General features: G+C 67.9%; 2 protein-coding genes across 3 annotated transcripts; both read left to right on the top strand.

The window, feature by feature from the left end:
- Positions 1–1232: 1232 nt before the first annotated feature.
- On the top strand, positions 1233–24690 carry BAHCC1 (BAH domain and coiled-coil containing 1). 2 transcript variants are annotated; one of them, XM_032129007.1, is made up of 27 exons: positions 1233–1361; positions 3256–3565; positions 9750–9929; positions 10701–10823; positions 11125–12747; positions 12826–12931; positions 13253–13461; positions 13541–13699; positions 14074–14300; positions 14577–14934; positions 15019–15726; positions 16253–16437; positions 16548–16684; positions 16826–16927; positions 17192–17306; positions 17412–17583; positions 18041–18202; positions 18366–18691; positions 19031–19138; positions 19215–19468; positions 19573–19648; positions 19740–19848; positions 19930–20052; positions 20134–20301; positions 20742–21892; positions 22222–22458; positions 23666–24690. In XM_032129007.1, exons 2-27 carry the CDS (start codon positions 3391–3393, stop codon positions 23870–23872), a joined length of 7500 nt encoding a protein of 2499 aa, XP_031984898.1. In that variant the 5' UTR covers positions 1233–1361; positions 3256–3390; the 3' UTR covers positions 23873–24690. The 2 variants fall into 2 exon arrangements, with proteins under 2 accessions (XP_031984898.1, XP_031984899.1); XM_032129008.1 differs by having other exon boundaries at positions 14074–14288.
- LOC116453495 lies at positions 3662–4346 on the top strand. The gene has a single exon (XM_032129009.1). The coding sequence runs from the start codon at positions 3876–3878 to the stop codon at positions 4302–4304; it is 429 nt and encodes a 142-aa protein (XP_031984900.1). The 5' UTR covers positions 3662–3875; the 3' UTR covers positions 4305–4346.
- Positions 24691–24767: the final 77 nt, after the last annotated feature.

Below are 24767 nucleotides of genomic sequence, written 5' to 3' on the forward strand. Positions count from 1 at the left end.
CCCCCCAACCATGCACAGGCCCCCAACACTTCACTGCACATCTCCCAACACTTACACCCCCCTCGCAGGGCCCCCAACCATTCCAACTCCCCCACTGCAGCCCCCCAACACTGCACACCCCCAACCCTGCTCTGCATGGCCCCCCCACATTGTAACCCCTCACTGCACAGCCCCCCAGCCTTGCACAGCCCCCCCCTTGCTCTGCACGGCCCCCCCATATTGTATCCCCTCATATTGCACAGCCCCCCTACATCACAGCTCCCCAACACCGCACAGCCCCCTCATACTCCCCCCGCTCACACTGCACAGTCCTTCCAACATCGCACAGCCCCCCCATACTGTCCCCCCACATCGGAGCTACCCCAACACCGCACAGCCCCCCCATACTTCCCCCCACACACTGCACAGCCCCCCATTACCCCCTTACTGCACACTCCCCCCTTCCATCGCAAGCCCCCCAACACTTCACCCCCCCCCCGCAGGGTCCCCAACCACTGCGGCCCCCCGCTCCCCGGCAGCCCCCTCGCCGCCGCCCGTCCCGGACCTGCTGCCCGCGGCCCGTTCCCGTCCCGCCGCTCTTTGATCCCGCTCGCTCCGGCCCGGGGCGCTCCGGGGTGTGCGCGGGGGGGCCTCGAAACCGCCCCAGCCGCGCGTGTTCCCCCCCCGGGGGGGCGCCTTGAAACCGCCCGCGGCACCGACCAATCAGCGCCTTGTTTACACTGCGTGATTGACAGCGCGCTGGCGCGGCGCCAGCCAATCAGAGCGCGGGGGGGGGGCCCGCGCGCTGCGGCGGGGGGCGCGCGGCAACGCGATTCCCCCACCCCCCCGCCCCGCGCGCGCACCGCGCCTGCGCGCCGCTCCCTCCTCCCCATTCATCCGCCGGGCTTGAATTAGGCGCCGCCGTTCCGCGCCGCTCGCCGCGCGCTGATTGGCAGGAGCGCTGGCGGCCCGCCAGCCAATCGGGAGCGCCGCTCGCTTGACGCGCGGCGCGCGCGCCGGAGGAAGAATGGAGCCGGGGGGGGGGCGCGGGGGGGGGATCAATGGCCGGCGGGGCGCGAGCGCCGCGCGGCGGCCAATCAGCGAGGGGGCGCGCGCGCGGGGCACGCGCTCATTAGCATGCGGGGCGCGCCCGCCCCGGCGGAGAACGCGCGGCGTGAGCGGGAGGCGCGGCGGGGTCCCCCCACCCCCCCGCCTTTTCCCACCCCCCCTTCCCTCCCCCCCCACCCCCCCCAACCACACACCCCCGGTTCCCTTTGCTGCAGGAGCAGCCGGTGCATGGGCAGTGCACGGGCACCGGCAGGAGCACGCTGCGCACCCCCGCCACGGGACCGCACTCGCCCCGCGCGCGGAACGCCCCTCCGGTAAGTAACTGCGATCCGCGGGTGGGTTTTTTTTTGTTGTTGTTGTTGTTGTTGTTTGGGGGTTATTTTAATTTCGGGCGCTCCGGGGTTATTGTTTGTTGTGTTTTTTGTTGTTTTGTTTTTTTTTTTTTACGCCTTAACAATTTTTTTGGCGTTATTTATTTTGGTTTTTTGGGCGTTAATTTTTTTTTTTAATTGCGTTTTGGGCATTATTTTTATTTGTGTTTTGGCATTATGGTTTTTTTTTGCTTTGCCTACTTGGATTTATTACATTTTTAATTCTTGGGCGTTAATTATTTAGCATTTTGTAATTTTTTTCAATTTATTTTTTGCAAATTTCTTTTTTTTTTTTTTTTTGCTTTTTTACCTTGTAATTTATTTTTTCGCTTTATTTGTTTGCACCTTAATATTTCTTTGCATCTTTCCGGCATCAAAATATTTTCTACGTTCGTCTTTTTCCTACAAAAATATTTTTTCTCTTCATCTTTTTTCCCCCAAAATATTTTTCCCCTGTATCTCTTCCCACCAAAATATTTTCCCCTTCATCTTTTCCAATTAAAACATTTTTCCCCTTTCATCTCTTTATATTAAAACATTTTTCCCTGAAAACCCGTCGCTTTAAAACGCTTCGCCTTAAAATTTTGTTCATTAAAATTTTGTGCGTGAAAACATTTGTTCATTAAATCATTTGCTCATCAAACGCTGCTTCACTAAACAGTGCGCCTTCAAACATTTTCGCATCGAGCCCTTTCTGCCTTAAATTTTTTGCTTTAAATATTTTTCCCTTTCAATTATTTCCCATTAATTTTTTCGCTTTACACTTGTTTTTTTAATCTCAATTTAAAAAAAAAAAATCCCAAACCAAACCAACCTCTTTCGCATATTTGCCTCAGCTTTATTTAAGGAAATACACATGTTTTGTTCCCGGCCCGTGTTTCTCCCCCCGGGGCTCGCCCCGGCGTTCCCCCCGCTCCCCGCGGCCCCGGCCGGGCCCCTCGCGCCCCCCGGCCGCGCTCGCCGCCCCGCGCCCCTTTGTTCGCCACCGCCCGGCCCGTGCCCGGCTCCCCCCGCCGGATTGGGCCCCCCGGCCCCGGCGCTGCCAGAACAATGACCCGGCGGGCGGGAGCCGCGGCCGGGCACCGGCAGAGACCGGGAACCGCGGCCGGGAGACCGGGCAAATACCGGGAAACCGGGGCAGGGCGCCGGGGACGGACCAAGGAACCGGGGCGAGGAGGGTCAGGACAGCGGGAAATATCGGGCAAGCGGGGCCGGGGGAACCGGGCTGGAGGGAAGACGGGGAAACACCGAGGAACCGGGGTGGGGAAGGAAGGAAACCGGGGAACCGCGGCGAGGGAGGCGCCGAGCACCGGGGAGACAACGGGAAGCGGGGAAAGCAAGGGCGAGCGGGGCCGAGCCCCAGGGAGATACGGTCGGTTAACCGGGAGAGATAAAAGAAGCGAGCGCCGGGAAACCGGAACCCGAGCAGCGGCCAGAAAGGGTCGGAGCCGCGGGAACCGGGCCCCGGGAGCGGGGACAGCCGTGCCCGGGCTCCGGGCAACCGGGATTGAGAAGCGGGAGTACTGGATAAAGGGGGGGCTGCCCTCCGGGAGCACCGGGAACATGGAGTGGAGGGGGCTGTGCGCTGCGGAAACTGGGGATCATGAACTGGGAGTAACTGGGGGAAGGGGGGGCCGTGTTCCGGGGATGGCAGGGAACAGGGACCGTGCGCCGCGGGTACCAGGGAACCCGGGGCCCTGCGAACCGCAGAGAAAGGGGGCTGTGTACCGGGGAAACGGGGAGCGGCGTGCTGGGGCGCGGGGGCTCTGGGGTGCAGGAATGGCCGTACCCCCACCCCGGTTGTGCTCTCACTCTCTCCTTTCTCTCCCTGTGCCAGGAGCGGAGGATGAGCCGACAGCCCCGGCGCGGAGCGCGGCACGACGCCCGCCGAGCCGGCCCGGCGCGGCGCTGAGCATCGCCCACGAGCCGTGTCGGGGTCCCGCCGAGCCCCCCGCGGGTGGGTGCCCCCGGCATGGACGGCCGTGACTTCGCGCCCCCGCCGCGGCTGCTGTCGGAGCGGGGCAGCCTGGGCCACCGGCACGGCACGGGGCGCGTGGCGGGGTCGGCACACGGGGCCGTGCAGCCCCCCGGACACTTCCAGCCCACCAAGTACTTCCCGGCGCCCATCTCCATGGCCACGCACACAGGTCAGAGGGGTCGGGGCGGCCGCGGTGTGGGGGGCCGGGAGGGGTTGGGAGGCTCGGCACGGCCCCGGGAGCTCGGCCTCCCTTTGTGCTGACCTCGCTGTCACCGCGTCCGGTGGTTTTGGGGTAAGGACTCGCACACACGGGGGACATCCCCCCACCCGGCCGCTCCGCCGGCGCGGGAGGAGCGTGACCCCGGGCTCCGCCGGCGAGATCCCGGTGCCGGGACAAGGAGGCGCGTTCGGAGTGAACAAGGAGGCCGTTATGCGCGGGGCCGTGGGGCGGCGGTGGAAGGTCACCGAGCCCGGGCTCGATGTTCGGCGCCGAAGTGTCAGGGTGCGAAGGGGTTCGCGGCGCGTGTTCGCCGCGGCAGCTGCTGGAGCTGGACAAAGCGCGGCACACGGCCGAGCTCGGCACGGCCAACCAGCACCGGCGCGGGGTCACCGGATCCGGCGTCCGCGGCGAGCTGCCCGCGCGGCTTTGTCTGCGGCATGTGCTCGGCTGCAGCCGGGCACGGCTGAACCGGGCTGCACAGCGCCTAAACCGGGGTTCGCTGCGCGGGGGCTTTGAGGGCGCAGCCGGCGGGGAGCACCCTGCCGCTGCTGAGCTCCGGGATGGGGCCGGAGCGGGAGCCGTGTGCCGGCTCGGCGCGGCGCAGCCCCGGGGCCCCTCGCTTCCCGCCGGCGCAGGCGGTTGTCTGGCCGCGGCACGGCGGCAGCGCCGGTTATTGTCGCCGCCTTGATGAGCTGTGAATACTAATAAAATTATATCTGCTTTAATGGGATTACAATTAGTGCGTGGATTAGGGCGGGGGGCACGGCCGGGCCGGCGCGGGGGGGTGGCAGCCGTGGGGGCTCTTGGAAGGAGGTGGAAAGCGGGGGGCACCGGGGGGTGCCGGGGAGGCGGCGCCGGATCGGGCCCGCGGCCGGGGCGGTTTCGCTTTGTGCCGGCGGCCCCCGCTGCCGGGACCACCGCCGGGCTCGGGGGCCACCCTGGCTTCCCCCAGCTTTGTTGGGTGAGGAGTGCGGACGGGGGCTTGGAGCCGGGCCCCGGGATGGGGGATACGGGTAGGGGCTCGGCCGCTCTCCGGCTCGCGGTGACCGCGCGGGGGATCCCGGAGGGACGCCGGGGTGCTGCTGGCTTCCCTCCGGCTTCCCGCCGCGGCGGCGTCTCCGTGCAGGACCCTCACACCCGCCGGGGCCTGGGCGACACATGGGAGCCCGAACGCACCGGAGGTTGTTAAAATAACATGGATCCGGCTAAAAATACCCCGGCAGAAACGCGCCGAAAAAAAAAAAATTGAAAAAAAAAAAAAAACAGAGAAGCCAAACCCAACAACAGAACGAGCTAAAAATATTCCGGCTTTGGCAGGGCCGGCGCAGCCGGAGCGCTTCCCAGCGAGCTGCGCTCCGAGGCTCCGCGCGGCCGGAACGCTGCTGGGGCGGATAAACCGGAGCATTGAGTGGCCGGCACGGTGCCGGTGGGACGGGGGTCCCCATCCCCAGCACCCCGTGTCCCCCCGGCACGGCCCGGCCGCGGTGCCGGCAGCCGTGGCAGCGTGGCGCGGTAATTACCGCCGATGATTGATAATTACCCCACCCAGCGCACGGAGCCAGCCCGCGGTTGGCCGTGGCGGGGCGATGCCGGTGCGGCACGCGGCACCCGGGGGGCACGGCGGGGCTGGGGGGGCTCCGGCCGCGCTCCCCCAAATGGCTCCCGGCGTGGGGCCGGACTACACCTCCCAGGAGCCTTTGCCGGGCCCGGCGGCCGCCCTGGGAATGGGAGATAAAACTGTTTTCCTTGATTTTATTAAAGCCGTAACTCAGGGCCGCACGTTGTTGGAACCGAACGCTCCGGATGGCGTCGGGTTTGGCACCGGCACCGGGTGGGTGATGGCAGTGCCCAGGGAGGGGAGGATGGAGACCCCAGGAGCCACCAGAGCCCACCCAGGTTGGGTGCAGCCTCTGCACCCCAATTGTAGTGGGTCCCACTGCCACAGCACACCCCGTGCTGAGCAGGGCCGGGGGTCCCAGTGCCTCCGCCACAAGCGGGGGTGGGAAGCTCTGGCAGAGGCCCGGCTGAGCCACGCTGGGGCCTGGCTGCAATTTTTGCCCTTCGGATGTTTTTGTGGACTAGTGGAGAGTTGTGACTGCGCCGGGCTGATTGTCACCATGGCCGAGCTCTCGGCCGGGAGCAGCGTGGCCGTGCCGGTGTGTGGCTTGACCAGGGGGGTGTGCATGTGCATCCCAGTGCGGGTGTGCAGCCTGCCCGTGGGGGTGTGCATCCCAGTGTGCATCCCAGTGTGCATCCCAGTGCTGACCTGCAGCCTGGCCTTGGCAATGCCGGTGTGCGTCCTGGTGCTGGCACGCAGCCTGGCCATGACAGTGCAGGTCCCGGTGCACATCCCGGTGCATCCCAGGGTGTATCCCAGAGGCAGTGAGTCGGCAGCTGGATGTGCTCCCGCACCTGTCCCCTCCCTGGATTACGCCGCAGGCTGGGTGCTGTGCGGGTCCTGGCATGGTTTTGAGGGGGGATTTGGGTGGTGATGGTGGGAGGCAGGTGGGGACGGTGCCCCTGGCTGGGTGGTGACACAGGGCCGGGTGCCAGCGCTGCAGCCGCTCCACATCGCTGCTTCCCTGGAGACGGGATCTGACGAGGGGCTGGAGGCCGCAGCACGGCTCCAGCACGGCTCCGGTGCAGGGGCTCCCTGCTCCCCCCACCCCCCATGCGGTGCATTGCCAAAAGTAAGTGTCAAAGTTAAACCAGATTTGGAGATTAACTGGGCTGCTCCTTGGTAGCCACAAGGCGCCGGGGGCCGCACGTGGCCGGTGGGAGCAGCGGGATGTGCAGAACCCTGGATCCTGCGGAATTACCCCAGCTCTCGCAGAGTCATCCCCGAGTGGTTCCACTGTTCCTTAGTCATGAGCTGGATCTAGGCGGAGATGTTGCCACGTGCCAGGCTCTGGGGGACAGGCAGCTGCCACCAGCCCCTGACGCTGCCCGGGGAACAATGGGGAGTGGATGGGCTCCACGGAGAATTTGGGGGCCACTCTGCGTACCCCTGGCTCCTCAGGACCCCCAGCCCTGCCTGTGCCCTGACTGCCCCACAGCATCACCCCAGGGCAGGGTCTGACCCTGCTGGGTGCTGGGGTCCCCCAGCCCTGGGGGAAGTGGGGGTAGATGAGTCCTCCCCCCACCAGGACCCACGTGTGTGACATTCACAGGAGCTGCACAGGGTGCCCACAGGCCCACATTTTGGGGGGTTCCTGGGAAGGGTCCCTGTGCATGGCATCCATGTGACATCAGGATTGGGGTGGGACATCAGGACCCCCAGGACCGGACCCTCCCTGGTCCCTGTGCTCCAGAAATGGTCTGGCAAGGCACGTGTGTGTCAGGTTGTGCTCTGGGTGTGCAAATTGTGCTCTGGGTGTGAAAGTCACGCGTGCAGGGAGCATGCACTGAGCACACGCGTGTGCCAGCCGTGCCAGCAGCTTTTCCCAGCTGTGCCAGCAGTGTTTTCCAGCCGTGTGCATCACCCTCGTGAGCCTCAGTGAGTGTGCAAGCACTGAGTGTGCAGTGGCTGTGGCCAGTGCAGCTGCCGGTGGCATTCCGGAGGGGATAACCCGTTGGATAACACTGGGATGGCCCTCCTGGCCCTGTCGGGCACATTCCAGCAGTGTTTCACCACTGCAGCGTTCATGTAGTGCCGTAACAATATGGATTCAGTTGGAGTTACAGCACCGAGGGAGCCAGAGCCCATTTATTCCCTGTTTGCCAAATTTTTAAAGGGGCCGTGTGGGTTGTGAAGCACGTGGGGGGGGGGGATGGGGGCTGCCCACCACCCTCTGCCCGATTTGGGGGGGCCCAGGTTGCCGCTGCCAGGGTCCCTGCCAGCTCCCAGCCCTCCGCCCGCGGCCCCAGCTCCATTAGGAATGTTCCAGCCCCAAAATAGCCGAGGGAGAAACCCAACCCTGCGCACGTCCCCCCCGCCACCGCACAGCCCTGGGTCTGTCACCGCCTTGGGGATCCCAGAGGAGCCGTGGGCTGAACCCTCCCAGGACCACGGCCCCCCCTCCACACGCTGGCCCTGAAACTTTCTGCTTTCCCAACACATTCCCATCTGTGCTGCACTTGGAGTGGGGGCGAGGAGCAGCTGGAGGGAAGGGAACACCTCTTGTTGCCCCCTCCCGAGTCCCCCCGGTGCCCCCCACCCCCCTCGGCGCTGTCAGTGTGGCTATGCTGAGACCTGGCACACTTGTCACACGTGTGACCCTCTGCAGATTCGGGGCCAAGGGAAATTTCGCGCCGGAGCCGGGAGCGATGCCGGCGGGGCTGAGTCACGGCACCGGCCTCGGGGAGCCCAGCCAGGGAATTCCCAGGGTGACGCTGCCGGGGGGCGGCGGGGGGGGCCGGGCTGGGACCCCGCAGCCCATCTGTCCCGTGCTGGCAGCCGGCCCCACGGTGCTGTGCCCGTCCTGGCGCGGGGCTCCGCCGGCGCTGCCGGCTCATCGGTGGCACGAGTTGTGCCCGGTCTCCGGGACTGGCAGCACGGGCTGCTCCGACACTGGTGGCTTATCAGTGACACGAGCTGTGCACGTCCTCAGTGACCCGTCCCTGTCGTGTCCTCGCCATCACCGTGGCTGGAGGGGCAGAACCAGGGGGCTGCTCCGTGCCCCTGCTCAGTGCTGCGCGTGGCAGAGCATGAGCATGCAGGGGGCCGTGGCGAGTGGGAACGGGGATCGGCAGTGCCGGCCACGGGCCCAGCGCGCACCGGGGGACCCGTGAGTCAGCGGGTGGGCGGTGGGGAGCGGCGGCCCCACGGCCCCCCCGGGACACTCCGGCCCCGCCGCCATCGGGGCGGGGTGAGGGGTTATTTTTTTCCAGCCCGTTTCACAGCTTCCAGAAAAGTCTCATTCTGGAAACCTCGGCTTCCCGCCCGGCACAGCCGCCCGGCACGCTGCCGGCTCCACGCCTGCGCGGGGTCCCCCGGCACGGCCGGGGCTGTGGTGCACGGGGTGGGTTTGCCACGGGCAGGGCTGAGCAGGGATCCCCCGGGACGCGTTGGCACAGCGGGATGTGCCCACCCATCCCGGTGCATGTCCGGTTCCCAGAGCTGCGGGTGGGATGCGGCCGTGCCCCCGGCCCACGCGGCCCTGCCCGGCTCGGCCTCGCCACGGAGGAAGGAGTGAAGCTGCCTGAAACCACATCCCGACACTCATCCCAGAGGCATCCCGGTGGGATTAGCCGGGGAGCGTGGGCCGGCTTAGAGAGCAGCATCGCTTCCTGCCCCGGCCGGGCGGGCAGCCAGCCCGCGCTCCGCACCACGCCACGCGTGCCGAGCTGTGCTGAGCCGTGCCGAGCCGTGCCACGGCCGCTCCGGCACACACGGAAATGGGGAGCGGGGCCACACGGTGAGGGGCAGCTGCTCCCCCATCCCAGCTCCCCCCATCCGGCTCCCCCCATCCGGCTCCCCCCATTCCGGCTCCCCCCGCCCACCGCTGGCCACCAGCTCCAAAGTTTCCACCATGATCTCACAGCTTGGCCGGGATGGGGGGCGGGATGGGGAGCACCGGCCATGGGCCTCCCCAAGGGTGCTGGGGGCCCCCCCGGGCTGCGCGGGAGGCAGCAGGGTCAGGGTCGGGGTCAGGGCTGTCCCCCCTCCTTGCACTCACACACATGTGCACACACACACAAACATGGCACGGCACAGCCCACGTCCCTGGATCTTGGGATTGTCCTGGCACTGGGAGCAGCCGGTGTCCCCTCGGGGGAGCAGCAGCGTGGGGAGCCACACGCATGTGCAAAGCCTCCCGTGTGCTGGCACACGTGTGCGTGCTTAGGACACGCACAGGGCAGGGCTCTGGTGCCCCTTGCACGGCTCTGCTGTGCCTCGCACACTCTGGAGCACATCTGAGCCCCGTGGGGCTGGGGGTGTGAGGGACGTGCGTGCACGAGGGGTGTGACCGCACAGGAGACGCGGGTGCTCACAGGGGATGTGCACGAGGGACAGGGTGACGTGAGGGACGTGGTAACGCGAGGGGTGTGAGCACGAGGGCTGTGTGCGCCCAGGGGCTGTGTGTGCACAAGGGACACAGTCACACGAGGGACACGTGGCACGAGCGCTGTGTGTGCACGAGGGCTGTGTGTGCCCAGGGGCTGCACCCCTGACTGTGCCCTCTCCCTGCAGCCGGCAGCAGCCTGATGGGGAGTGCCCCCCCCTCCTCCTTCATGGGGGGCTTCCTGAGTGGCAGCCTGGGCTCGGGGGGGCCCAGCCACCCTGCCGGCCCCGCCGCCTCCCCCCCAGAACCGGCCTTCTGTGGGCCCCACTCCGGCACCTCCCAGATCTGGTTCTCCCACTCCCACGAAGGTGAGTGGGCACCGGGGTGGGGATGGGCTGTGGGTCCAGGGTGGCTGGAGGCAGTCATGGCTCTGCCCAGTGCCAGTGGTCACGTCCTACCAGTGCCCACATGCACGGGATCCAGACCCCCTGGGTCAGTGGCTGCTGGGTGATGGGGGTGGGTACGGCCACCATCATGCCCCAAAACCCTTGGGCATCCACGGGGACCAGGCTCAGACCCCACAGCTGGGGTTCAGGGTTGCCGGAGAGGCTCCTGCCGGGCTGAGGCTGGGCCACCTCGTGTCACTGGTGATGATGAACCTGGACAGGGATGCCCGTGTTGGGGCAGGTGACAGTGTGGGAACCCCCCCCCGCCCCGCGGCAGCCCTGGTTAAACCGAGTCCCTATGCCCCCCCATGTGCTGGCGTCTCCATCCCGCCGGAGGAGCGGGAGCGGGGCAGCGGTGCTGGCGCGGGGCCCTGGCAGCCGGCCCGGCTGGTAGTTTGACCGGCTGCCAGCTGGCTCCCGGCGTTCCGGGGGGGCACGGGGGGACGGGGACGGGCAGTGCACGCGGCTGATGGACAGCCCGCCCGAGCCGTGCCGAGCCGAGCCAAGTACGGCCACTGCTGACACGAGTTTGGGGGGGGGTCTCAGTCCGTTCCCCCCCCGGCTCCCAGAGGGTGGGAGGGGTCTCAGCCTGGAGGGGATCGCAGGCTCTGCAGAGAATTCCCACCTGGAGCGGTGCAGGTTGGGGTGCCGGGGGCAGGTGCCACCCCAGCCCCGCTGACTCGGTGTCCCCAGCCCCGGGGTACCCCCGCTTCTCCGGGAGCTTGGCCTCCACCTTCCTGCCCATGGGCCACCTGGACCACCACGGCAATGGCAACGTGCTCTATGGCCAGCACCGTTTCTACGAGAGCCAGAAAGGCAGGTACCGGGGTACCGGGGCCACCAGGGACCCGCATGGGGGTGCGTGTCCCCAGCCGGGCAGGGGTGGGGGGCTGGGTGCCGGAGCAGGTGGTACCGGAGCAGCGGGTGGGGTGGTGGGTGCCGGTCCCGGCCCCGCTCCTGCTGTTCACTGTGTTGTGGCAGGCGCTAATGGGGCCGTTGTTTGGGTGGGACACGGACCTAACGAGCCCGACCCTTCCTCCCGCTCCTCCCCTCACTGCTGCGGCCGCCGGTTGGGTGGGGGGTGCGCGGGGGTCTCACCCATCGCCCTCCCCTCCAGATAACTTCTACCTGCGGAACCTTCCGGCGCAGCCCCCCCTGCTCCCCGCCAGCCACGGCTTCCCCGGCATCGCCCGCGCCGCCCCCGGGCCCCCCGCCGGCTCCTGCAGCCGGGAGCGGGACGCCGGCCCCCTCCCCAAGACCCCCAAGGACTACGAGCGCTTCCTGGCGGGCAAGGAGAAGGGGGGCAAGGGGGACCCCAAGGAGCGGCTGCCCGAGGAGGACCCGAAGGAGCGGCACAAGGCGGTGCTGCCGGTGCCGCCCGAGGGGCACTGCAAGGAGGGGGTGCCGCCGCGGGGGTCCGGCGACGGGCGCCCCAAGCCCCTGGCCTCGTGCCTGCTGGGGGCCAAGGGGCTGGACGGGGACGGTGCCCGCGCCGCGCTGCCCAGCTGTGCCGGGAGCGCCCTGCCCCGCGCCGCCCGCTGCGCCCCCAAGGAGCGGGAGCCGGGGGTCCCCGAGGCCCCCCAGCCCTACGGCGAGGCGGTGGAGCGGCGGCAGATGCTGCACCACGCCGTGTCCTACGCCGTGCCCGCCGCCGGCTCCTTCCCCTGCCTCCCGCTCCACGCCGGCCCCGAGGTGCTGTGCCCGCTGCCCGAGCCCCCCGCCCGCGAGCTGAAGCTCAGCGGGGCTACGCTGGTGCCCTCGGTGGGGCCCCCGACGGACAAGAGCCGCTCCTTCCAGGCGGAGTCCGGCGGGATGGAGCGCGGGGACGGCAAGGAGCGGCACTCCGAGGCGGGCACTGAGCCCTACGGTGCCCCCTTCCACCACCCGCTGAAGGCCGAGGGGCCGGCGGAGCGGCGGCTGGAGTGGGGGGCTCCGGGCACCCGGCTGAAGGGGCTGGAGTACCTGGGGGGGGGCGCAGCCGAAGGACCCCCCTTCTCGGGCCGGTGCCCGGCGCCCAAGGCGGGTCTGGAGAAGGGCTACTTCGAGGTGCCGCCGGCCCCTGACTGCTCCCGCGCCCCCCGGCCCGACCCCCTGGGCGTCCGCGTCGGCCCCTCCTGCTGCACTTTAGAGAAGGGCCCCCCCAAGGACCTCCCGGCCCAGAAGGTGGCCCGGATCCGGCACCAGCAGCACCCCGAGGCGGAGGCGGCCGAGGGCAAGCGCAAGCCCCTGGAGTTGGGTGCCCTGGGGTACGGCGGGCACCCCCTGCCCCCCTGGGGGGTGCAGGGCCAGGGGCCCCCCCTGGCTGTGGCGGAGGAGCGGAAGGGGGGGCCCTACCTGGACCCCTTCGGCGCGGGGCTGGTGCGGGCACAGGAGGTGCCCAACGCCCCTGACGAGGTGTCGGCCATGAAGAACCTGCTCAAGTACAGCAACGGGGCACTGCTGGGGGGGCAGAAGGGCCCCCCCTTCGTGGGGCTGGGCAGCGCCAAGGGCAGCTGCGCCCACCAGGATGCCAAATTCCCATCGGGAAAGGGTCAGCCGGAGCTGGAGCGGCCGGACTGCGCCCGCGGCCGGGAGCACGAGGCGTTGGGCCCCGGCGGCACCGAGGGCGAGGTGCGGCAGCCGCCCGTGGGCATCGCGGTGGCCGTGGCGCGGCAGAAGGACACGCTGGGCCGCCACGAGCCCTACGGCACCGGCGGCACCGGCAGCACCGGGCGGCAGCGGGCGGCTGCGGGAGTGAAAGGTAAGGGCTGGGGAGAGGACCGGGGTGGCGGGGGGCTGCCGGTGCCATGCTGATGCCACCGTGGTGTCCCCGTGGCAGCGGGCACCGCGCGCCCCGTGCACCTGATGGAGCTGGAGGCGGAGGAGGAGCGGGGCCGGCTGTGCGAGGAGCGCCTGGGGCTGCCCGGGAGGGACATCCTGCTCCAGTGAGTGATGGGGTGCTGCTGGGGGAGAGGGGGGACCCTGGTGTGAAGGGCAGAAATGTACTGTACGTGCTTTTTGGGGTGCAGGGATGGGAGATGGGATCCCAATGGATGGCTTTGGGGGTGCATTTGGGAGATGGGGGTCCCTGTGGGTGTTGGTCATGCAGGGATGGGAGATGGGACCTTTTTAGGGGTGCAGGGAAGGATGCTGCGGTCCTGGGGTGCTGCTGGGGGTGCAGGGGTGGGAGATGGGGGTCCCTGAGGGTGCAGGGGTGGGCGGTGCCAGTGCTGCCCCCACACTCTGTGTATCCCCTGTTCCCGCAGGGACAACAAGGACCTGGTGGAGTTCGCCCGGATGCACCCATCGGGGGGGTGTCCTGGGGAGCTGACCCCCCACCTGATGATGGCGGGGGGCTCGTCGCTGCCGGCGGGGCAGCTCGGGGGGGACCCCGCTGCCCACGCCCACCCTGCACACACGCACTGGCTGCCCCGCACCCGCAGCCCCTCCATCTGGATGGGGGGACACTCCTATGGTCAGTGCCGGCTTTGGGGGAAGTTGGGTGGGTGCTGAACCCCAGCAATGGGGTGCTGACAGACCCCCCATCCCCACAGGCATCGGGCACCCCGCCCTGCACCAGAACCTGCCCCCTGCCTTCCCCGCCTCCATGCCCAGCGCCATGCAGCCGGTGTTCCCCCTCGCCCAGGACCCTCCTGCCCAGCTCGTCATCCTCCCCACGGAGCCCCCCACCCATGGCACCCCCCACACGCTGGGTGAGCCTGAGACACCCGGCTTGTGCTGGGGATGGGGGTCCTGGAGGCTGGGGGGGCTGAGAGAGAGGAGAGGGGGTCCTTGGGGGTGCAGCCTGGGAGATGGGGGGTCACTGGAGGCACTTTTGGGGGTTCATGGGTGATGGGGTCGCTGGGGGTACTGCTTGGGGATGCAGGAGTGGGAGATGGGTCTCTGGGGCACTTTCGGGGCTGGAGGGGAGGAGGGTGGGGTCCTTGCAGGTGCTTTCGGGGTTCAGGGGTGGGAGATGGAGGTCTCTGGGGGTGCTGCCAGGGTCACAGGGCTGGGGTTGGGCACTGCTGAGGTCTGTGGGGTGACCCTGAAGAGGGTGCCCGATTGATCCCCCTGCTGCCGGCAGCTGACGTGATGGACCAGGCGTCGCTGTGGCCCCCCATGTACCCGGGCCGGGGTCCCGGTGCCCACCTGCAGCACACGGGGCAGCTCCCCGTGTACCCACGATCGCAGTTCCTGCGGCAGCAGGAGCTCTATGCCCTGCAGCAGCAGCAGCAGCAGCAACAGCAGCAGCAGCAGCAGCAGCAACGGGCGGCCCAGGCCCTCGAGATCCAGCGCCAGGTGCACGGCCAGGTGCCAGGGGGCTGGGATGGGATGGGATGGGATGGGATGGGATGGGATGTGGGGCTGGCTGGAGGATGCAGGGTGGGATGGAGGTTGGGGTGGAGGGTGGGTTATGGGACTGGGGTGGGAGATATGGGGAAGGACTCGGGGCCTGGGGACAGGTGGTGGGGCACAGACTGGACCATGGGGCTGGATGGGGATGTGGGGTGCAGGGCTGAGATGTGGGATGCAGGAACCAGGCTGTGGGGCGGGCACTGACACGCGTCACCCCGTTGTACCCCGCAGCGAAAGCCGGAGGAGCAGCCCCTGGAGCTGGAGGAAGGGGGTCCTGAGAAGCCCCTCAAACCCTCCCACAAAGCAGTTGCCTTAAATCCCCCGGCCAAGGGCCTGACCTCGGCGGCCCCCGCGCCCCCCAAGCTGTCCCCGTGCTGCCACTCGCCGGCCCTGCGGCACCCGGCCAAGTGCCCCGTGACCCTGCCCACGGCCCCCTGCACTTTACCCGCCTGCCCCGCCGCCAGCCCCGCCGTGGCCCCCCGCTCGCCGGCCGCCAGCCCCCTGCCCGCCCCCAGCAAGGGCGGCGACGGCGAGGACGCGCGGGGCGAGGGGCAGCCCCCGCGCCGCTACCCCAAACCGCTGGAGCCAGGTAGGACCGCGGGGACGGGGCACGGGAGGAGGGCGGGCGGGGGAAACCGGGGCGTCCCCGCTGATCACCGCCCGCTCCCCGCAGACCTGCCCCCCGGGTATGGCTACCCCGCCGCCGCCATGGGCTACCCCGCGGCGCACTCGGCCGAGCCGGCGGACCCCGACCCCGTGCACGCCGGCTCCCCGCCCGCCGAGCCCGAGCAGTCCCGCACCTTCAGCCCCACGGCCGAGGCGCTGCGGGAGCCGGGCCCCCCGCGGGACCCCCCGGCCGAGGGTCCCGGGACGCTGCTGCACCGGCACCACCTGCTGCTCCCCCCGGGGCCGCTCTGCGGGGAGCGGGGCGCAGCGCCGGCCGGCGGCGGCACCGAGGAGCCCTTCGGGGGGCACCGGGAGGGGGCTCAGGGAGCGCCGGAGCAGCCGGAGCAGCAGCACCCCGTGCCCGAGGGAGCGGGCTCCCCGCTGCCCCCCACTGCGGAGGAGGAGGAAGAGGAGGAGGATGAGGACGAGGAGGAGGAAGAAGGCGACAGCGATGGCTCGGAGCCAGAGGGCAGCTGCGACGAGGAGGAGGATGGTGACGTCCCCGCTGGGCACCAGGGCTGCTCGGGCGGGCTGGAGGCGCTGATCGCCGCCGGCATCGACCTGGGGGAGCTGCCGGCGCTGGAGGAACCCGAGGAGCCCCCCCCGGCCCCCCCTTCGCCCGCCCCCCACCCCTCAGGGATCCCCGGCATCGCCCTGCTCAGCGAACTCGCCGACCTGGAGCTGCGCCGGCGCCGCTGTGACCTGGCCAGGGAAGGTGGGTGACGCCCGGTGCCCCCAATTGTCCCCAGCATGCCCTGGTGACTCCCAGCACCCCTGGTGTTTCCAGGACCCTCCAGTACCCCTTGTCCTGGGGGGCTGCGTGCCGTGCCGTGCCGTGCCGTGCCGTGCCCCGCTCGCAGCCAGTGCTCGGCTCCAGCGCTGGCTCCAGGCAGGCGCCGGGATTCCCTCCCAGCTCGGCTTCCCCAGGGAATCCCGGAGGCCCCAGCGGGGATGGCCGCACAGCCTGGCACATCCCCAGCCTCGCGGGTGGGAGGGAGGGAGCGTGGAGGGGGGACCCTGTGCTGGGTTCAGTGGGGACACTGTGGGGTGACGGGGTGGCTGTGGGGTCCCACTCCCCATGCTTGGGGTGGTGGGATGGGCACTGGGTCGGCCGTGGCCAGATGAGGCACATCACCATGGCCCTCGCAGCTGGGGGTCTGCTCCTGTGCCCCCCAGCCCCCCAAGAGCCAGCGCAGGGGTCCGGGATGTCCATCCTTGCTGACCCCGTGCCGTCCCCACAGGTGAGGATGAGGAGCTGCTGGCCTTCAACCTGCAGAACCTGGCCACGGTGGCGGCCGCCTGGTCGCTGGTGGAGGCGGCGGGGCGGGAGGGCAGCCCCCCCGCACTCAGCCCCCTGCCCGTGTCCCCCCCGCCCCGCGCTCGCGTCCCCCGGCGCAAGTACACGTGGACCCCCAAAACCAAGGCCGTGAGTGTCTCCCAGAGGGGGCGGGAGCGGGGATGAGCTGTGCAGGTCTCAGCCCTGGTGTTGAGGCTGCTGGCGCTGCCAGCTGTGCCCAAACCCCCCCGGCCCCGCAGGTGTGCCCGCTGAAGGCGGCCATGGAGCAGCTGAACACGCAGGAGGTGGAGGTGCGGATGCGCCTGGCCGAGCTCCAGCGCCGCTACAAGGAGAAGCAGCGGGAGCTGGTGAGGCTGCAGCGGCGCCACGACCACGAGTACGTCCCGTCCCCGTCCCCATTCCCGTCCTCATCCTGAGCCTGGGGAACAGGGGCAGCGCTGACAGCCATCTGTGCAATGAGTTGGGCCTGTCCTTGTGTGGCGGCGGGGGCTCTGCTGACCGTGCCCCCGTTTTCCAGGCGTGACGAGAGCTCCCGGAGCCCGGCGCGGCGTGGGCCGGGGCGGCCGAGGAAGCGGAAACACTCCAGTGCCCTGGGCAGGGCCGAGAGCCGCAAGGTCAAGTGAGTGACCGGTGCCGCGTGTCCCCCCTTGGCCCAGGGGAAAAAATCAATCTTCAGGTTTTATGTCACAAGACGTTAGTGAGAGAGGGGAGGGAGGGGGAAGAGGGAGACGGCAGCTGGGGCGTGCAGGAGCCAGCCAGGGTGGGGTCTGGATCCATCTGGGATGTGGTGCAGGGCCCTTCTGGGGGATGCAGGATGAGGCTGAGGGGTGCAGGGTCCCCCCAGCAGCCCCACGGGCACCGTGCCCACACCGTGTCCCCCCAGGGCGGTGAAGACCAGCCTGTCCCTGCTGTGTGCTGAGCTGCGGGGGGACCCCGAGCCCCAGAAGAAGAGGAGCAAACTGGCGGGGGGGACCTTCGGCAGCCTCCAGGGCTCCCCGGTGAGTCCCACAGGGTCTGGGGGGGTGTGTTTTGTCCCCAAAGCCCCCCGAGTTCCTCCAGTGTGGGGTCCTCTGGCCTGTGTGGTGACTCATGGGGTGTCACAGCTGAAGCAGAAGGTGAAGGGCAAGGGGCTGCCCCCCGGGCTCAGCCCCTTCCGCCGGAGGGACCCCAACCCTGGCGCCCGCATCCAGAAGAAGCTGAACCGGCCCAAGGGCTCCAAGGGCTCCAAGTACCAGGGGCAGGACCCCGGTCCCCGGCAGCCCCCCCACTTCAGAGGCAAGGCGGGCACAGGGATGGGGTGTGGGATTGGGGTGGGGGTGAGGGGTCTGGGGTGGGAGTGATGGGGTGAGATCCAGGATGGGAGACAGGGTCGGGATGGGGATGTGGTTGGGAGGCGGTGTGGGGCTGAGGACAGGGATGTGGGATCTGGCATGGGGACAGGGATGTGAGGTCAGGGTTGGGGTTCCAGGGTCTGGTGTGGGACTGGGGGTTCAGGGTCGAAGCTGGGGGTGCAGGGTCCAGCCATGGGTCTGGGGGGGCAGGATTCAGCACAGGGATGGGGGCTGAGTCCAGTGTGGGACTGTGGAGTGGATGCTGGGTGTCCAGGCCAGGTGTGGCGGGGTGGCTCATGCCAGGGGGTCACACATGGCCCCAGCTTACCCCATCCTTCACTGGGGGTGCAGGGACTACCCCTGGGTGCAGGGTCCCTCACCAGTGTCCCCTCCCCTCGCAGACGAGCCTGAGGGGGACACGGACAGTGAGGAGGGGGACGAGGAGCCGGGGCTGTCATTGCCCGCAGGGCCGGTGGCTGTGCTGGGGCCCTCCCCATCCTCCGTGGTGAAGATGGAGGCCAACGAGAAGGCCAAGAAGAAGAAGGAGAGGCAGGGGCTGCTAGGTAATGGGATTCCCCCCGGGAATGTCGGCGGGCACAGGGGCGAGGACCCCTGGGGTCCGTGCTGGGACTGGGTGGGCAACCGTGAGGTGTTCTGAGCCTGGACCTCCCTGGGGTCCCCGGAGCCCTGTCACCCCGTGGGGTGCCCTGACCCCTGTTCCCCCAGGTCCCTGCCGCCTGGGCAGCCCCGAGGGGGAGGTGAAGATCAAGCGGCGGCCGGTGAAGCCGGGGGGAGCTGGGAAGCTGGAGAAGGTGCCGGGCCGGCGGAAGGCGGGGGGCTGCCCCGAGGGCAGCAAGAAGAAGCTGAAAGCCAAGGCCAAGGAGAGCCTGCGGCCCCCAGCCCCCGGCGGCCCCAGCCCCCCGGGAGCCCCCGGCAGCCTCTTTGGGGGCACCGACCCCCGGCTGTTGGGGCCGCGGGACGAGGGGGCTCGGCTGGGAGAGAGGGGCAAGAAGGGCACCCGCAAGAGCAAAGGGCTGCAGGCGGCCCTCAGGGTGAGCAGGGGCTGGGGTGGGGGCACCCCTGGGCTGGGGGGCAGGGAGGTGTGGGGTCTGGATGTGCTAGGGGCACCGATGGGACCAGGGCATGCAGGGGCTGGGGGTGTTGGAGGGTTCTGGTGAGATGGGGGTGCAGGTTTCTGGGAGCGGTTGTGGGGCACTGATGGAACTGTGGGGTGCAGAGGGATGGGGGCACGTTTTTGCACAGGCTGTGGGTGCTGGGGGAGCTGAGGGAGCACTAGTGCAGGGACCAGGGTGGTGGGAGGCACCGGTGAGCCCTGGGGGAGCTGGGGTCACACAGAGGGGTCATTGGCCGGCCCTGACCTCCCCCTGCAGCGCAAGAACGGGGCGCTCTCGCTGGCCCTCTCCCCCCGGAGCGCCAAGACCATCCTGAGCAAGGGCAAGAAGCTGGCCAAGGTCAAGAGCAAAGTGGCCACCAAACAGGTGAGACCCAGGGGGACTGCCCCACACCCCGGCACGGCCCCCTTTGCCCCCCACCCACCCCGAGCCCCTCCCGCAGTGCAAGGGCCGGGCCGTCAGCAAACTCCTGGAGAGCTTCACTGTGGAGGACGACTTCGACTTCGACGACAACAGCAGCTTCTCGGAGGAGGAGGAGGAGCTGGGGGGCTGCCTGGCGGGGGGGGCGCGCGGGGGGGTGCCCCACGCCTGCGCCATCCAGAAGGAGGATCTGCGGGATGGGCTGCACATCCTGATCCCCAAGGAGGACAGCCTGCTCTACGCCGGCAGCGTGCGCACCATCCAGCCCCCCGACATGTGAGTGGGGGCTCCAGGGCTCCCAGACATTTGGGGGGGGGGTCGCGGCTATTTGGGGGGGGCACTGAGGTGGGTGCTGAGCCCCTTCTGTGCCCACTCCCCAGCTACAGCATCATCATCGAGGGTGAGCGGGGGAACCGGCAGCGCATCTACTCGCAGGAGCAGCTGCTGCAGGAGGCGGTGAGTGGGGGGAGGTCGGGCTGGGGACCAGGGTGAGGGGTCAGCGCGGGGGTCCCGCACCCCACAGACCCTGACACGGTGCTTCCTGCAGGTCCTCGATGTCCGGCCGCAGTCGCGCCGGAGCCTCCCGCCCGGCACCCGCGTCTGCGCCTACTGGAGCCAGAAATCCCGGTGCCTCTATCCGGGGAATGTGGTGCGAGGTGAGGCGGGGGGGGGTCAGCCGGTGGGGTGGGCGGTGCCGGGGATCCCGTGCCCATCCCAACAGCCCCCCTGTGCCGCAGGCTCCTCCAGCGACGAGGAGGAGGAGGACGCCGAGGCCGTGCTGGTGGAGTTCGATGATGGGGACACGGGACACATCGCTGTGTCCAACATCCGCCTGCTGCCCCCCGACTTCAAGATCCAATGTGAGGGGCCGGGGTGGGATCACGGGATTTGGGGCGCTGTGTGGGGAGCACGGGGCCACCCTGACCCCCCGCTCCCTGCAGGCACCGAGCCCTCCCCGGCCCTGCTGGTGTCCAGCTCCTGCCGGCGGGCGAAGCGGGCGTGCGGCGACGTGGGCACCCCTGGGGCGCTGCCCCCCACGCTCTGCCCCGACCACGGCCCCCAGCCCCCCCGGAATTCCGGCAGGAAGGCGGCCGGCAAGGAGAAAAGTGGTATGGGGGGAAAGGAGCAGGATACCCTGCTGGGCTGGGATGAGGGAAATGGTGTTGGGATGAGGAAAGGCACTGGGATGCGAGGAGGAGTTTTTGGGATGGGAGAAGGATGCTGGGATGCGAGAAGGAGATTTTGGGATGGGAGAAGGATGCTGGGATGCAGGGAACAGTGCTGGGTTGTGGGGAAGGCTGTTGGGATGGGGGGAAAGGTGCTGGGATGTAGGCAGGGGAGCAGATTCATGGAAGGAGGCAGGGATGTATGGAGGGGTGCTGGGATGCAGAGATGGGGTTAAGGGGACTGGGAATATTGGGGTGCAGAGAAGGGTGAGGAGCTGGGGTTGGAGGAAGGGGTGGCACGATGAGGGATGGAGATCAGCCCCAGATCATCCCTCCCTCCCTCCTCCTGTGGCCTCTGGACGCCTGACCCCCGTGTTCTGCAGGCAAAGCCGTGGAGGGGCTGTCGGGGGGCCGGGGGCCGGCGCTGGGCGATGCCACGGCCGGGCGGCGCGGAGGGTCCCTGCTCAGCTGGGCCACCGTGGCACAGACCAAGCGGAAGGCGGCGAACAAGGGCTCGGCCGTGCTCCAGAACCTCTTCCAGGTCAACGGCAGTGCCAAGAAGCTGCGGGCCAAGGAGACCCTGTTCCCTCTGCACCACCACCACCACCACCTCGCTGCCCCTGTCTTTGGCAACGCCTTTGGCGCCGACTCCTTCGGCCGCATCGCCAGCTCCTACGGCTCCTTCGGCGCCGGCGCCGGGCTGGTGCTGCCGGCGGCCCAGAAGCTCCTGCGCTCCAAGAAAGCCGAGCGGCTGGAGGCCGAGGTGGGCAGGAGCGGGCGCAGGAAGGCGGCGGGCAGCGAGTTCCTGGTCAAGCTGGACCACGAAGGGGTGACGTCCCCCAAGAACAAGACGTGCAAGGCGCTGCTGTTGGCCGAGAAGGACTTTGGGGCCAGGCTGGAGCGGCCGCTGGGCAGCCACGGCTACGGACACGCCGGCCTGGGCGGCCGGGAGCGCAGGGGCCGCGCGGCCGCACACCCGCTGCCCGTGGGGCTGGCGCTGCGCAAGTACTCGGGGCACGGGGACTTCGCCCTGAACTGCGACAGCGACTGCCACAGCTCCTACTCGGACATGGACGAGGACGAGGACGCGGGTGGGCTCGGCGCCGACGTCCCCTCGCGCTTCATGACGCGCCTCTCCGTGTCCTCCTCTTCCTCGGGCTCCTCCACCTCGTCCAGCTCCGGCTCCATCTCCACCTCCAGCCTCTGCTCCTCGGACAATGAGGATTCCTCCTACAGCTCGGAGGACGAGGACTCGGCGCTGCTGCTCCAGACCTGCCTGTCGCACCCGGTGCCGGCGCTGCTGGCGCAGCCGGACGCGCTGCGGCCCAAGGGCGCCGCGCCCCAGCGCTGCTTCCTGTCCAAGGCGGCCGCCGCCGGCCCCAAGGCCAAGCTCAAGCGCAAGGACCCCCTCAGCTTCGCCAAAGCCAAAGAGTTCTCCCGGCGGCAGCGCCTGCCCTCGGTGGAAAACCGGCCAAAGATCTCCGCCTTCCTGCCCGCACGCCAGCTCTGGAGGTGGTCGGGGAACCCCACGCAGGTAAGGAGCCCCACGGGCAGCTGCCATGGCACAGCCGGCACCCGGCTCTTGGCGCGGGCAGTGCCCACCATGGGCACCCACCTCGGCACGGTTTGGGAGGGAAGGAGCAAGCCCAGCTTGGTGCAGGTGCGCGGGGACACGTGGGGTGCCCCGTGCTCAGGGCAGAGCCTTGGACGCTCGGGTGCTGTGGCACCGCTGCGTCCCCTGCGGCCAGGGCGCTGCTCGGCTCTGAGCCCCGCCCTGGCGCTGCTCTCCGCGTCGCTCTGGGCTGTCCCCATGCCAGGCTGGGGAGTCCCCGTGCCAGCCCTGAGCCCGTGTCCCCTCCCCAGCGGCGCGGCATGAAGGGCAAGGCGCGGAAGCTGTTCTACAAGGCCATCGTGCGTGGCAAGGAGACGCTGCGCGTGGGCGACTGCGCCGTGTTCCTGTCGGCCGGGCGGCCCAACCTGCCCTACATCGGCCGCATCGAGAGCATGTGGGAGTCCTGGGCCAGCAACATGGTGGTCAAGGTCAAGTGGTTCTACCACCCCGAGGAGACCAAGCTGGGCAAGCGCCAGAGTGATGGCAAGGTGAGGGCAGGGCTCCGGGGGCAGGTAGCCACATGCCAGGTCAGGTAGCCACGTGCCAGGTCAGGTAGCCATGTGCCATGTCATGTGGCCACACATCATCTCAGGTAGCCACACATCATGTCATGCCAGGGAGCCACGCACCACATCAGGTAGCCATGTACCAGGGCGAGTAGCCATATACCATGTCTGGTACACACGTGTCATCGCAGGTAGCCACATACCGTGCCAGGTAGCCACGTCCCATGTCATGTAGCCACACGTGGCCATGCACCACATCAGGTAGCCACATACAGTGTCAAGTAGCCACATTACCTACCTCAGGTAGCCATGTAGGTGGCATCATGCACCATGCCAGGTGGCCATGTCCCACAGCAGGCAGCCATATCCCCCAGCAGGTAGCCATATCCCCCAGCAGGCATCCATGTCCCACAGCAGGCATCCATGTCCCCCAGCAGGTAGCCATATCCCACACCAGATAGCCATGTCCCACAGCAGGCAGCCATATCCCCCAGCAGGTAGCCATATCCCCCAGCAGGCATCCATGTCCCACAGCAGGCATCCATGTCCCCCAGCAGGTAGCCATATCCCACACCAGATAGCCATGTCCCACAGCAGGCAGCCATATCCCCCAGCAGGTAGCCATGTCCCACACCAGATAGCCATGTCCCACAGCAGGTAGCCATATCCCCCAGCAGGTAGCCATGTCCCACAGCAGGTAGCCGTATCCCACAGCAGGTAGCCATGTCCCAAAGCAGTTAGCCATATCCCCCAGCAGGTAGCCATATCCCCCAGCAGGTAGCCACGTCCCACACCAGGTAGCCATATCCCACACCAGGTAGCCATATCCCCCAGCAGGTAGCCATGTCCCACAGCAGGCATCCATGTCCCCCAGCAGGTAGCCATGTCCCATAGCAAGTAGCCATGTCCCACAGCAGGTAGCCATGTCCCACAGCAGGTAGCCATATCCCACAGCAGGTAGCCATGTCCCAAAGCAGTTAGCCATATCCCCCAGCAGGTAGCCATATCCCCCAGAAGGTAGCCACGTCCCACACCAGGTAGCCATATCCCACACCAGGTAGCCATATCCCACAGAAGGCAGCCATGTCCCCCAGCAGGTAGCCATGTCCCACAGCAGGTAGCCATGTCCCCCAGCAGGTAGCCACGTGGCAGCCCAGGCAGCGGCAGTGACGGCGCCTTGTCCCCGCAGAACGCGCTGTACCAGTCGTGCCACGAGGACGAGAACGACGTGCAGACCATCTCGCACAAGTGCCAGGTGGTGGGCCGGGAGCACTACGAGCAGCTGACGCGCGGCCGCCGCTGCCAGGACCGCCAGGACCTCTATTACCTGGCGGGCACCTACGACCCCACCACAGGCCGCCTGGTGACCGCCGACGGGGTGCCCATCCTGTGCTGACCCCCGGGGTGCCCGGCCCCTGCTGACCCCCGGGGTGCCCGCTCTGTGCTGACCCCGCCCGGCTCTTATGCAAAGGGTGGCGCGGGGACACGGGGGGCACATCGGGGGGCGCGGGGGGGGGCTCCCCTACAAGCCATAACTTTCCCTAGTACCTCTGACTGTTTGCCAGCAGGTGAAGCAGAAATCAGGTGTGTTGTTCTATTTATTTTGCCTGTAAATATTGTATTTCTTCCGGGAAGTTTTATGGAAAAGCGAGAAAGGAAAACAAACAAACAAACAAACAAACAAAAAAAAAAGACAAAAAATGATGAAAAAAAAAATCACAAAAAAATAATAATAATCCTCGGGGAAGGGGGTGGGGGTGGGGTCGTTTCAGTGCACTGTGTCCCCCAGCCTGGGGGGACGGGGACAGCGGGGAGCGCTGTACAGAGGGGCCAGGGCGGGGGGCTCGGCCCCGGGCGGGGGGCCCAGCGCCGCCGTCCCCAGTGCAATAGCGGGGTGACCGCGGGGGGGACACCCCGGGGGGACCACGGGGACCCCGCGGGGCCGGCGGACGCTGGCCCGTCCCGCCGCCGCTGCCTGGAAAATATGTACAGGGGCTTTTCCAGTGTAAACAATAAAAAAAAAAAAAAAAAAAAAAAAAAAAAAATCCCACAAAACAGGATTAAAAAAAAAAAAAAACCCAAAAGGACAAAAAAACAAAAAAAAAGGAGCAAAGGGTTAAACAAAGGTTTTATGAGCCGCCACTCCTGTAAAGGCCTTTTACTATGGAACTTTTTTATGGATAACTTGGCTTATGAATAAATATATGAACCGTTGCTGGCGCCGGCTCCGCCCTCGGCTCTGCCTCAGTTTCCCTCGTGCTGTGACCACCCCTGGAACCCCCAGTTATGGA

Source organism: Corvus moneduloides, chromosome 19 (genome assembly GCF_009650955.1).
Source record: "Corvus moneduloides isolate bCorMon1 chromosome 19, bCorMon1.pri, whole genome shotgun sequence".
NCBI lineage: Eukaryota > Metazoa > Chordata > Aves > Passeriformes > Corvidae > Corvus > Corvus moneduloides.